Genomic DNA, 14,097 nt, shown 5'->3' on the forward strand with positions numbered 1-14,097 from the left:
GAGGCCTCCTAGACACAGAGACAAGACAGGAGTAAGGGAATAAGGTAGGTATTTATTTGAAAGGCCTTCAAAGGTACCCCCTGGGGGCCAGAGGCCATTGCCAAGATGGACCCTGAGATGGACGACAGGTCACGAGTTCTTCACACTTTCATAGGTTTGGTTCATTTGCATAGCAGGATTAATTCTCCAATTAAAGCTTCAGTTTAATGATGTAATTCCCCTCAGATTTCCCCCCCTTAGAGGCTCTTTGGTTTATACTTTTTGGGCCTAGGATGGTCTGGCTGTCCTTGGAGAGCAGGCCCAGAGAGGCTTTGTTATGTCTACCTAGCACGAGAGAGCAGAAATTACCAGGCTACAAGAAACTTCAGAGTCACACACTAAGCAGTACATAATTTGAAAAATATAAAAGTTAAAACCTAAGGTTTTAACTAATCAGTGCAACAATGCATTTCTGACATCAGAGACATGTCAGGCTCTCAGATCTTTGCTCAGTCCTGAGTTGAGCATGCTTCCACTGAGTAAAATCACCAGGTACTTCCCATTAAACCCTGACACAGGCAGGTCAGGGTGTCTTGCTGGGTACAGACTGGGCAGTGAGCTGAAAGCCATGTCAGCCCCTTGAGCTCTGGCAATGTTATCTTGTTCAGCTTTTAGCACCAGATCACAACGTGCTCTGAGCTCCAGCCTTTCTGGAGCCCGCTAGATCACAGTGCCCAAGATTTCTTGCCTTTGGCTCGGATATGTGCTGCTTAGCACCTAAATCCCACGGCAGGCATGCAAGCCCTAGGCTAGGTGCTTGGCTCAGCCTCTGGCTGCCATTGGCCTTTGTTGGTAGAAAGCTGCCAACACTGGCATCTTTTGGGAAGTGCTTTACAAGCTGCTGATTAGATAAACTGCCTCAGACACTATTTGCAGTCTGACCAGGCCCACACACACGACACAGAGCGCAGCATGGGAGCTGCTTGGCAGCAAGGAGCAGTCCAGCATTAGTATTGCAGTAAGAGGCTGCTGCGCTCCCATGTCCAAAACCAAGCTGAGGGAAGAAACAAACAGATATAGTACATCTGGCTGGGCTGAGCTACACAGCTCAGTTATGCTCTGCTCAGCTTGTGTGATGCTGTCAGCATCCTTAGATCATCAGACTACGGCAGTACGAAAGAATATTCAAAGTGTGCACGCTGAGGTGGGTGTTAGGCAAGGCAGTGCAAAACCTGCAGATGGGGAGGAGCTGCTGTCCTCACCTGAAGCTCTGCATGATGAACCTGGGCAGCTGCTGTGGCCACCTGATCCTCCAGATCGGCCAGCTCAGATTCCTCAGTAACACTGTTGATCTTGCGTGCGGCATCTTCCAGGTTGGTCAGCTGCCCCTCCAGCCCATACACTGTGCTGGCTGTCAGGTACACCTGCAGGGCCAAGGCAGGGACAGGTGTCAGTGGCTTCTGGTTTGTGGGCATGCAGGTTTGAGCAGACTGCATTTTCCATCATACCTGCAAACTTCCCGGCTTGCTAGCCCACCACAGGGAGATTTACCTGGCAGATGAAAGTTGTGGGGAAATAATCGGAAAAACACACATCCACAAAGAGAAGGGACGAACGAGGTGACTGCATTACAGATTTCATAGGTGCTACAATGGTACAAACCAGATTTGTTCCAGATTGATCGGCAAAGAAGAAAGTTGAAAAGTTGGCTTTTTTGTTATTGATATTCAATCGCATAAAGGGAAGTCAACAGATTATGCCTCATATAAATCTGTGTTTCTTTAAACCCACTTAAATGCCTTCTGGCAGTAAAAACTGCATGCATAACTGCTCAGCAGCAAATAGTTATTAACTTCCTATGGAGTAAATGTGCTTATATGTATAACGATTTTCCATCCCATCCTGCTCTCACCCAAATATACAACAGGCAAAACCTTCCCACCTCCTGGGCCTTTGAGTGAACGTGTGGAGGATCAACAGGCTTATTTGGGCTACATAAGAGGGAATTACTGATGTTATAATTCAGAGTTCTTCCCTAAAAATGAACAACTCTTACTATTTTGGCCCACCTCTGGTATCTATAAATACAGCTAAAGGTTTCATTTCCCATTCAGCTCCTCAGAGCAGTAATTAGTGATACACTGTGTTTTATTGTTTCTTTTATTTCACAAAACACCCTAAGGTACACAGCTGGATGGAGGTCACTGGTTTACAGAAAAGGGTAATTTTCAAGCATTAGCTTTTGACATCTGTGCTTAAAAGTGTGCAGAACCACATGAAAATGCTGCACTTTCTGCCTATTTACTTGTTAGCCAAGAGACTTGTTTCCATGAAGCTGGTAACAGCACAGTGGCAATGAAATATATATTCTGATTTCCCCATTGTAATAGCAGTAAAGACCATGTTGCTACAAACCCAGCATGAAGTAAACATGGCTGTGGCCGACTCCATGGTTCAAGGGACAAGCAAACAGGATCTGAAGCAGATCCTTGAGCCAATACCTTCATTTTATACGTCTTCCACTCCAGTCATTATATCTGCCCACAATTCCTGGATCATTCATACCTCTTTGACATAAGAGGTATTAAAATAATTTATGGCAATATTCTGACTTTATGGATCAAAATGGTGGAGAATGGCCAAATCAAAATGTGTTTACTTTTTATTATTTTTCTACTTCATTAGTGTTTCTTAATTGCTTGCAATAGTTTTCTTTTTTCTTTGTGTCAGTTGTAGATAGGTTTTTTCATGCTTGTGACTTTGCTAAGAAACAAAATCAGTACATCTATACAAATTGCATCTTGTAAGAACACATTCTAACTGCAGGCATGAAATCTTTGAAAAACATACCTAGAAGAAGTAAGTGATCTGTTGTAACATCTTTGCTGAAGTACCTGGAGACACGGGTGGTCCATAAAGTTAACATGATGATTTAAATAGAAATGCTCCTGTTTTTGTGGGGTTTAATTATTCCTTCCATTTGTTTAAATGATACACTTTTTAAGTATGACATACCACAGCCAGTTCAGATTAAAAGGTGATTTTTTTAGATTTCCCTGTCACATCTAAAAGCTTAGAGAAAGAAGAAATAGGACATTTTGAACAGAAGCATCTTTAGAAAGTTAAAGAAAAGATGCATTTAAGTGCTGTGGCAAAAAACTGCACAGTAAGATGTCCTTTCGAAGAGGTGAAAAATATATTTCAAGAAAATGTGACTTGGAAAAATGTGAGAAAGGAAGTTCATCAATTTTTCCATAACTCAATCAGCCCCTACATTTGTGAAATGTTAATGAACATTTTCCAGCTGGATCTGAAGAAAATATTTTTCTAAAGAATATTCTCTTTACCTGAACAATTGTTACACTTCCAAACAGCAATGGTGTCCTTGCAGGCCTCCCCTAAATGATGCCCTTATTCATACATTCACATTTAGATTGTGGAGACTTATTTGACCATCATTTAGGTATGTACAGCTTCCACGAAACCCCAACATTTTGCTGTTACAGATGGCCCTACGTTCTCCACACTGCTGCATGCACAGTCCTCAAAAGGCTAGAGAGAGCAAAAATGAACAAAGTGTTTATAAACACCCAAATCCTCTTGCAGAAGCTGCTGCAAAGAGCCTGTGGCTCATGTAAATACGGCCCCAACTCCAATGGGAAAAGTTATAGTTTCCTGGATTTCTAAATGCTCTTTACCATGGACTGAAATGGTGAAATCTTAAAACTGTGAAATTTTTGCCACCTACTTCATGTCCTGTGACAGAGGGACAGAGAAAGATATACTGTGGGGACACAGCAAGGCTGAGCTGGGTATCTTGCGAATTCTGCAGAGAACTGGGAGAAGATAAACCAGAGATGCTGCAGTGAGGGCGATGACAAAGCAAGAAATGCTCTGCCTCTGTGCCCAGTGTCTGCTCAGTGAGAAATTCTTGGCCCAAATGAATGATTGGAGGCCACAGCACCACAGATGCCAAAGCTCCACACTGCTGGGAGGGATCAGAAGAGTGCAATTGGGGAAAAAAACCCATGCACCTTAGGTAGTTTACAACACAGTTCCCCAAAAAAAATCCAGTGGGAGCAGATTTCCCCAAATTGCTCTCTGTCTTGCAGAATTTCTTAGTTCTTCTGAAGATGTGGTCCAGCCCGGACTTGGATTTTTATTCCGTATTCATTTTCCTACCAGATGAATTCTGTGGTGTTTGGAGCTAGAACACTTTAGTATTTCAGAGAGAGAGTCCGGTGCCAGGACTGGCTTTTAGTGCCATAGGGTATCTTCCACTCAGTTCTTAGCCTGGAGCTGCTATGGAAATGTGTTTTTGTGGAGGAAACTGATTTTATCTCCTAAGAGGAGATTCTGTCTGTAAATTTTCTGTAGCTAAAGGAAACCAGGATTTGTTTTCTTGAATTGATCAGGATGTTATAATGGGACAGTGAAGATTCCTATGAGATCTTTAAGAGCTCCTAATGAAGGGACAGATCACTGAAATGTAATCACTTAAATGTGGAAGGAAGAGAAAATCGAAAGTTTCAGGTGTACCAACTCCATTAAGTGGATTCACAAAAATTTCCAATGGGTAGTGACTTCCCTCTATGATTCAGCATTGCACTTTCTCCTGCAGATGACAGGTACTCATGAAAAAAGACAGATGATTTTCTGATTTTTTTTGGACATGGACAAACAAATGTTTGTTTAATTCAGATTCTCCAGCCTGCTCTTTCTAGCAGTGCAGGAGGCAGCTCCAGCTCCCTGGGTGCTCAGCACGGTGTACTGGGGATGTGTGGGGGGAGGAAGAGCTTCTCCACTTCTCTGTGTGACTGGGAACATGCTTTCCCCACCTGCCCTTGTAGTGATGAGGCTGTGCTGAGACTGGGAGATGTGTGGTTTCAGCCAGGCATGGCATAGCCACACAGCCACAAGGGTTTGGAGGGTATAAGTGAGCTTTTGAGATAGAGTTTCTAAATTTAGTTGTAAACCTCAAAGCATCCAACTCCCCTCCCCTCAATATTTTAAAGTACTGACAAAAAAACCCCCACCAACACAGCTAAGCACTGCTGAAACACAATTTTTTCTTCTGTTTGTATATTTGTTTAAAAACCCCAAATTAATTTTGAACATCCACTGATGCTGCCCATGTGCTTTCCCTTTTGAGTTGGTGCACACTCACAGGGGCACTCACTCACATGTGACTCTTTCACACACTGATTTCTGTCCTTACATTTTCTTCCAGGGTGGTGAGCTGCTCATCGAGTCTGACGGGATCTGTGCCCAGCGGGAGGGTTCCTCTCCCTCTGTCCTGACTGTCATCTGGGAAATCGCAGGCATCGCTGGATTCTGCTATCAGTTCTTCAGTGGCGTTGATGACTTTCAGGACTTCTGTAGATATGTTGCAGAGAGAGACAGCAGAGTACTTCTATTTTGTTACAAGAACAGACAGAGAAAACAACAGCATTAAATTAGCACAGAGGGGTAAGATATAAATCACCTTCTATCAGCCACAGCTTCAGCCATGCTAAAACCATATCCATGGCCATGTGCTGCAACCAGACCATGGCAAGAACCAAGTAATGGCATTGGAGTTTACTTATCTTTTCCTCCCTCCCCTTTCCACATACCCACAGTGCTACAGCATGCAGAATAACATACACATGCAATTCTACAACACAATTCTACTGGAGGTATGGTCCAAATCTTATCCAAAAGGAGCACACAGATATCCAGCTTTAAACTCTAAGTGAGCTACATAAAGCTGATTTTGCAAAAGTGTTTTAAACATGTTTTAAAACACAATTTTCCTTTTTGGATACTGGCAAAGAGATGTGCAATCATCTATGTCTGTATCCACAGGAGCCGTTTCACTGCAGATGCAAACATGGAAAAGCAATCTTCAGTAGCCCTGTAAGGATAGCATTTTACTAAAATTCTTACTATGAATTAAATGATCACCAAAAAAAAAAAAAGATTGAGCTATAAGTGTGCAAACACTCATATCCTTTTATTTTAAATTTCAGTTTACCTGTTTTTTTAATATGGACTAAATTATATCAGATACCAAGGAAAAGCATGCAGTTTTATCAACTTTTTAAAAACAACTGAAAACCTTTCTAGCAGTATTCCTTACTTTTAATTTGTAATTAACTGTCCTGATTCTTATGATTCTCACATAGCTTTAAGCTTCAGGACAACTCCTCTGATGGAGGAATAAAATTTCACCTGATGTACCTTCAAGCACCAAGCTCAACATCCAAACTATACAGCTTGAAGATTGAGCCAAAGCTTGTTGAAGCCAATAAAAATGCTGTCACTGAATATATATGCAATACCTTTAATGGTACTTTGCCTAAAAGAAAGTGTGAAAAATTTTAGACCAAAATTTAATTAATTCCTCAAATCTGCAAATACTTACGCATGTGAATTAGGGGCTCACCTGTCTGTAAATATTCTCACAAACAAAATATCTGTGGATCAATACTGAGGAAACGGACAGTCTTTGGATTCTATACAGTAAATTCTATGGTACAGGAGAGTATAACAGATTAAAAATGTATAAAAGCAGGATATAGGAGAAATACTGTTCTTCTGATTCCCATAAATTCTGATGGGTTAACTGGAAACCTACCTCCATTATCTCTTTCCTTTAATCAGATGTCCATTCTTATGTTAGATAAGACTTTTACTGAAAAGCTACATTTTTAGCAATACATACTCAATTGTTGAGTATCAATACATTAAGGCATCTTTAGCACTGTTACTCCTCTGAATTACAAGAAATAATTAGAATGAGAGATTCAAGAGAAGAAGAACAAAGCAAATACAGTATGCTGCAGCACTCAGATCTTTAGCTTGTTAGGACAGCCAACACAGCCCCAAACAAGCAGGCCTGGGACTCTCTTACTGAGAACAAATACTTGAACCCCATGAATAGCATACTGTTTTTTTCCATTTATTTTCACAAGTGCCAATTAGGTTAAAAACAGATCAATAATTTTATAGGAAAGAAGAGACAAATCAATGCTACTTTCTTTTATTATTTGCTTCCACAAGTACCTAGTCCTTATATTCTGTGAGTAGTGAACAAAAAAGGATGAAGGCCAGACACTACATATTCTTCATCATATTCACTGATGTATGTTCTCCATTTCAAGAACTGTAGCCTCACTTTAGTGTCATTATTTCTTAAGTTTTTTTTATTATCCTTTGTAGTTAATGATGAATTTCAAAAAAAGATTAAATTGAACTAGAAAAAGTTATTTTTATACCACAATAGGAGAATCCATATTGGCATTTTTCACAGACCAATTACTATGAAATAATTTTTCTGTTTTCCAGGTAAAGTGGTCTGTGATAGAAATCTTTGTGAAATCAAGATTTTGAGTGAAAAATACCCTAGCTTCTCAATAGGTAATGGCTAGAGGAAAAGAAGTTCAACAGGAAAGAAGAGAAGAGAAGAGAAGAGAAGAGAAGAGAAGAGAAGAGAAGAGAAGAGAAGAGAAGAGAAGAGAAGAGAATATCTTTTCATTTGGAAGATGACGAATGATCGCCTAGTCCAGCTACCTGACTAGTTCAGGGATGACCAAAAGTTGAAGCATGTTGTTAAGGACATTGTCCAAATGGCTCTTACACACTGACAGGGTTGGGCATTGACCACCTCTCTAGGAAGCCAATGTTTGAGCAACCCCACAGCAAAGGAATGCTTCCTAATGTCCAATCTAATCCTCCGTATGTGCAGAAATGTGATTTGTAAAAAACTGGATACTTAGTTAATGGTTTTCCATATGTTTTACCCTCCTTCTGAGCAACTGTCAAACACTGTTAAAACAGCTCATGTTCCAAAATGGTCAGTTTGTAAATATAGTGAGGTGCTCTAGATATAAGTATTTAACATGTGTAATGGGAAGAACCCAAAATAAATTAAAAAAATAATAATAAAAGAAGAAAGTGTGTTGCAGGGTTTTTGTGCTTCACAAACCTCTCCCCTCCCCAACCACCCATGTCAAACTTAGGATTTACAAGATCATATAAAAATCACCTAAAATTCACAGACACACACACATCAAGATCACCCTGGTAGGTGGATTTCAAATTGCTCTAAACACCTCTTGGTTGTCTAATTTATCTTGCCCTTGCCAGAAAGTCATTGTTTACACCTCTAAGTGATTCACAGAGACAGCTGTTATGCCGTGACGCAGGCTCTGTCTTGTCAAGTGAGTCAAAGAACTAATATGGATGTGGTAGATGTCTGGTACAAATATCTAGCACAGGAAAGCTAAGTGCAACCATTCTTCTTGAAACCCTGGGATGCATCCTGATTTCAACTGTGCTACCCTACTTCTGAATCAACACCACTGCTCCCAAATCAAATCCATGCAGTAGACCCAAGTATGAGTGTTTCTACTAGTTATGAGAACCGTATTTTTTACTGAACTTGAGACTAAGCGTTTAATGGAATCAGGAAAACATGCATTTATCCTTTTTATGATAATTAATTTCCATGGTCACAAATATGTTAAAGATAAGTCAAAAGAACATGCTCTATTTCTCTGAGTTCTTTGTGGTTGAGTCTTAACACCAATGAAATGCTAAAAATGTGCGTGTATACAAGCATACACACATACATGTATGCACTGAATATAACAAATATCCTGTAAAACTTCTTTACTGTCATTTCTGTTTGTCAGATGGAAAGTATTCCTGTTTTGAGAAGATTATGTTTCAGTGGTCTAAGATACCTCTTGCTGACTGTTAGCCACTTCCTTGTCCTTCTGCTGTCTCTCTTTCCTTTCCCTGTTGATGCTGACAATATTTCCTGTGTTGTTTAACTCAAGCATGCTACACTTGGAAGATGCTTTATAGACCATTATTTGCATTCTTGCACAAGTAACAGAAGGAAAACAGGATGATAAAACTGAAGCAGTATTAAGTATCCAAACTGCTTAGAGCAGGTGAGCTTTAAGTCTTTGTATGCATCTCAGCAGCTTGTGACATTTTCACATCCTTTCCTTTCCATGAACATTATTGCTTTTATTTTTGATGCTCTTAAAGTAGTTAAGTTCTCTATCACCAGCACTATTATTTTCTGCCCATTGTACTCAGCCATTAGCATTTTCTTTTTTTCTGCCACTATGATGTCATTAGGCTCTTTTAAACTGGCATGGGAGGGGGTGACATGCAATTCAACAGAGAACAGTGACATCAACAGCTAGATCAAGAAGTAGAGCAAGAACACCTTTCCATCACTAGCAGTCCTGGCAGTATTGACCACATCCTTGATGACTTGTGGTGCAGTCATTTTTAGCTCCAGTGTCAAGGTGTTATACCATGCACTGCGTCACAGTCGATATCTCTCGTTTTTTTGTAGGGAGTTAAGGGGAGCAGAGGAGAAAATATGTTTTGCTTTTCCACTGATTAACTCATCCTGTCGGGGTAACCTGACCGAATCCAAGCTGGGTAAAAACAAAAGCAAACCCCAAACCTGTCTCCCTCATCTCCCCACCCTATGGGAGTCCATTGTAGAGTTTTGAGAAGGCCCTGAAAAGCCCAACAAAAACTCTTCACCGGCCAGCAAAATCTCAGTCACAGTGTGGGAAGAAAAGAGCCATCAATGCCCAGCTATCTGTGACAGTCATCAACCCTGACCTTCAAAAGATCTTCGGCCCAAAAGTGAGCCCTAATCACTCATTACCACAAAGACTGTGGGGAAAAAAAAAGGCTAAATTTGGCTGTTTGATGGCAGACAAGTGTACTATGATAAACTGTGATATTAAGGAATTACTCTTCTGTTCAAGTTTAAGACTTCCTGCCTAGACCTTTAACATCACTATCTTCATTTATGGGCATTCCTTTAGGAAAAAAACCCAACAAAATTATCTTACAGACTGAGAGTTATTATTCTACTGATAGTCTCCAAAGTATAACACAGAGAAATAAAGTCTCTCTTTTTGATGGTGCTAAATATTACATTTTTACTAATTCAATCCACTGTCCTAATCTAGTTACCAATGTTATGCCTATTAATTTTTAATGCCTTATTTCTAGAGACAAGTTGCCTATAATCATGAGAAAGGAAGTGATTTTCCAAGAGGCAAAATATTATAGTCTATGTTGGAAATTAAAATATTTATATCTTAAAATCCACGCAGGATTCTGATCTGCACTGGACACAGACTGGTGACATTACACAACTGGAAGAATACTTTTTCTTTAAAGTCACCATTGATATTTTTACTAAATAAAATCAAGATAATTAAAAGATGATTAGAACTCATAGGACAAAATTAAGAGCAAGGAAAAAAGAAAAAGTTGAGAGGAGAAGTGTCTTGCTAATCTGACACAAAGAAAAGTGATTCTTATTTTATGACTGAGAGAATGATGTATGACATACTAAAAAAAGCAGGTATTTTAAAATACAAGATAAGCATATATTTGCTTGGGGAATATAATGAAAATCTTTTTAAATATGTGATCCTCATAAGCTGAGACTCAAATAGCACAGAATATGAAACCTCTTTCCGCCTAGAAGAATGATAAGCAACAGTCAGTAACAGCAAAGTGAGAAAATATCTACTTACTGTACAAACTCTGCAATGAATTAAGGGTTTTGGTTATTTTTTAAATTGAGAACTTAGAAAGATTTTTGAAGACCGTTATGGTCAGAAAACTTCCTTCCAAATTTCTTAATAGAGGTGAGTACATGAGAATAGCAAGATCATACACCTTATCTTTGTCTTCTGTTCTTCTTTACTGATAAAACCAAATTTTCATCACAAGGCCAAACAAGGGAGCCAGTCTGCCCCACGTGTTAACTGTGATTTATTATAAAAGAATTTTCTGCACCGATTATTGATTGTGGCCAGAAGGTATGATTTTCCAGGCCTAATATTTCCAGGAAAACGTTCTGAGTTTGAGAATGTTGGTTGGGAAATGTGGAAACCCTCAATATCACGTTATGGCATCTCTTACTACATAAGAGATGTAAGAAGACACAAACAAAACAAAGCTTTCTCACCTGCTGCAATACAGTGGATAAAAACTGCAGCTTTAAATGAAGATCAAAAGCCTTTTGTTTTTCCTAGATAGTGGCAAGCAGTTAAATAAAAAGGCAGAAAAGTTATATTGACAGCTATAGAGGTTAACATTTATATAGGTTCAGATTTAATGGAAGTTTAGGATAAACAGCAAGGATAAAGAAACTACCAAGATTAAAATGCCATAAAATTCAGATTTTACATTTATTACTAAAACATTTAAAATAAAGCAATGCCTAATTTATTTTTATTTTTGGGATTTAGACTAACAGACCTCATTGAGACAGATATTGCAAATCACATACAATTTTTTATAAAATGAAATAGCGAGAAAATACTATTTCTACCATCACAAGAAGTGTCACTAGGAATGGAAAAATACTTTTGCAGTGGTGTTAAGAAGAAGAAAAGCCATCTAGCTTCACTTTTGGAGTGTACATGGCTGCAATTTGGACACAGTTACCAAAGAGTACTCTGTACCTCGCTTATGCCACAGTCAGATGCCCACGTAGGGAACACCTGGGCTAAGTTAAGTAAGATGTCGTACGCCAAATCACTTCCTACTGTTTACTGCTGTCCCTCTCCTGGCCTCACTGTCCCAAAACAAACAAGTAAAACCCTTCATAGTACAAGTCTCCAGTGTAAGCCAGTAGGCTTACAGTAATCCCCCTAATTTCCTTAGGCCTGTTTAAACTAAACTGGCTGGTTTTGCCTGGAAGTAATGACAAAACCACAGCTGCCCTGTTGGCTGTGCTGTGTCAAAAGTATCTTCCAGCTGAGGAGCAGCATTTCCTTGAAACTCTTCCAGCTAGATCTGAAAGAGCTCAGTTTTCACTGCCAAGTCTCTGGGCAGCTTACAAAAGAAGACAAAATAGTTATAAAAATTAGTCTATTTTCCCACCATTTTGCTCCAGCAGCTTACACTAATATTCACTGATTTTCTGCAACTGTATCTGTAAAATGTCTTGGACATTTTCTCCCTAAGTAAATAAATCTTTGGTGAGGAGAGAACTGAAGGAGATCCCCCTTGCACGCACACTGGACAGAGCTGGCTTGCATGTAAGTGTCAAAACTGAGACTATGAGAAAAAAAGCTGTTTACAAAGATGCTGCATTCCCCATGTGAAGCCAGCTGAAGTGTCACCTCTTCTGCACTTCACCAGTAGATCTAACAGGGCTTTGATTCAGTTGCTTAAACACAGGTAGATAAAGTGCATTTTGAAACAGCTTGAAGTATGTGAGGATTTTGAAACAACCCTGACAGATATAACATGGACCTGGGAGATTCATGTTTCTTTTGGACTAGCAGCCTAAGGCCCTGTGGGACACTCTAAGATATCTCAGATGGTCTATCTACATCCATATTTATGCAACTGTATTGACCCCAGAAAGTGACAGAATTGGAGGTACACAAACATCACTGCTCACTTTCGAAAACTTTGAAAAATAGATGTTTATGGTCTTGATGCTTCAAACAGAAGACTCAGATTTTGACAAAACAAACAGGATCAGCTTGATATTTCATACTAAAGACTGATTAATAACAAATACATAGTAGAAATACCTTGAATGGGAATTTTTTCCAGCAAACCACTTAAACCCAGTTTAAAACTGAACATATACTTGACTGCTTTGTTAAATTGAGAACTTAAAACTTTGGATCCATTAGCCCAATGTGAAGATTATTGTTTTATACCTCTTTTCACCTTCCCTAAACAAAATCTCTCTTTCTCTGCTGTCATTCAAAATCCTCTGCATAGAATATCTGCAGTTCATAAACCTTAAAGATCACTTTTTACAATGCTGCTGACATTAGGTTTTCAATCCTGGACTTTGGGAGACTGCCCAGATTAATTAACATAATCTTAAAATCAATGATCCATGAAAACACAAAAATTAGTCTGAGCATCTTGCACACAAAAATGTGAAACAACAGACACACAAATATCTTCCAAGCTGTTAATCCAGGAAGATGCCATTGTACTACACTGTTCAGCATTACTACCATAACAGCAGCAATGTAGCAAAACTACTGCACTTACGCTGTTTTCTTGCCCAAGTGATCCACGTGGTTCTGAGTCCTTTAGAAACTTTTACTCAGAGACTTCTAAAGCTTTCAGGCATATGAAGCTGGATGGCACTTTCCTATTAACCCCAGCCTGAACCAACACACCAGCCAAAATACCCAGGAGTTCAGGCAGTTGCAAGATAATGATCACAAAAACTATGACATCATCTTCTGTGAGGACAGTGCCTGCACCAGCACAAATGCCTACAGAATTCCAGCCACCAGAAGACACAGGCTCACTCTTTGTATTACAGCACTGCTGTTTCAGCATCCCAGCCATCCCTGCCGTGATGCTTCAGGAGGTCTGTGATAACACAGGAGGGATTCACTGACCCCATCAATGAACTGTCCAATGCCATTGTCCAGCTCCATCAAGGCTGTGAGCAGATGTCTCTCCAGTGACTGAGTCCAGTGAGCCCCATGCTTGCCTGACCTCCTTACTGAGCCCTTACTGGCCACCCCCTCCAAGGCCAGCCCTGAGCACAGCCACCAGCATACACACATCAGGGAGCTGGCTCTCTCTTCTGCAGTAACATGCACCCATGGCTACTCCTCTTGCTAAAAAAAGAGGCCAGGCAGATTTTCTAACAAGTGTCAATCTCATTATACCAGTAGTTGAACAGTACTAATTTACCTGGTGAAAAAGCAAGATGTACTCTCTTGAAACAAATAATACAGGCCTCTGGCAAAAATCCACATAAAAATGTTACTTGTAGTACATGCTTTCCCCAAAATAAAGCTTTATAAAACTTAAGAAGAATAAAATTATTCCAGAGGATGGAAGCATAAATATTTAATGAAAAGATTATTTATGCTGTTATTCATACTGTCAAGAGACTGGGGAGGTTTCACTTAGGAAACAGGATCCTGCTGTGCTACTTAACAAACTCACTTAGAGGTTGTCATTCAGAAAAGAGCCACTGTGTCACGTAATGTCAACAGACAACAGCAGAATTTAAACAGTTGCTAAGCCTTGGTTGTAAGATCCTCTGAGCAGAAGTAAATGCATAAAGGGATTTAAAGAAAT

General features: G+C 39.6%; 1 protein-coding gene across 7 annotated transcripts in view; it reads right to left on the bottom strand.

Moving 5' to 3' along the window:
• The window catches only part of LOC125324274 (myosin VIIA and Rab interacting protein), a 214,648-nt gene that overhangs the window by 5,504 nt on the left and 195,047 nt on the right, over positions 1-14,097 (bottom strand). For 5 of the 7 annotated variants that reach the window (XM_048299967.1, XM_048299959.1, XM_048299936.1 and 2 more), the window contains 3 exons: positions 10,985-11,047; positions 5,198-5,392; positions 1,242-1,403 (listed from right to left, as the gene is read on the bottom strand). In XM_048299967.1, coding sequence (XP_048155924.1) covers positions 1,242-1,403; positions 5,198-5,392; positions 10,985-11,047 — 420 coding nt within the window. The remainder of the gene's footprint in view (positions 1-1,241; positions 1,404-5,197; positions 5,393-10,984; positions 11,048-14,097) is intronic. The other 2 variants (XM_048299971.1, XM_048299945.1) reach the window with 1 other exon arrangement.

This window comes from Corvus hawaiiensis, chromosome 1, assembly GCF_020740725.1.
Source record: "Corvus hawaiiensis isolate bCorHaw1 chromosome 1, bCorHaw1.pri.cur, whole genome shotgun sequence".
In the NCBI taxonomy this organism is placed as follows: domain Eukaryota; kingdom Metazoa; phylum Chordata; class Aves; order Passeriformes; family Corvidae; genus Corvus; species Corvus hawaiiensis.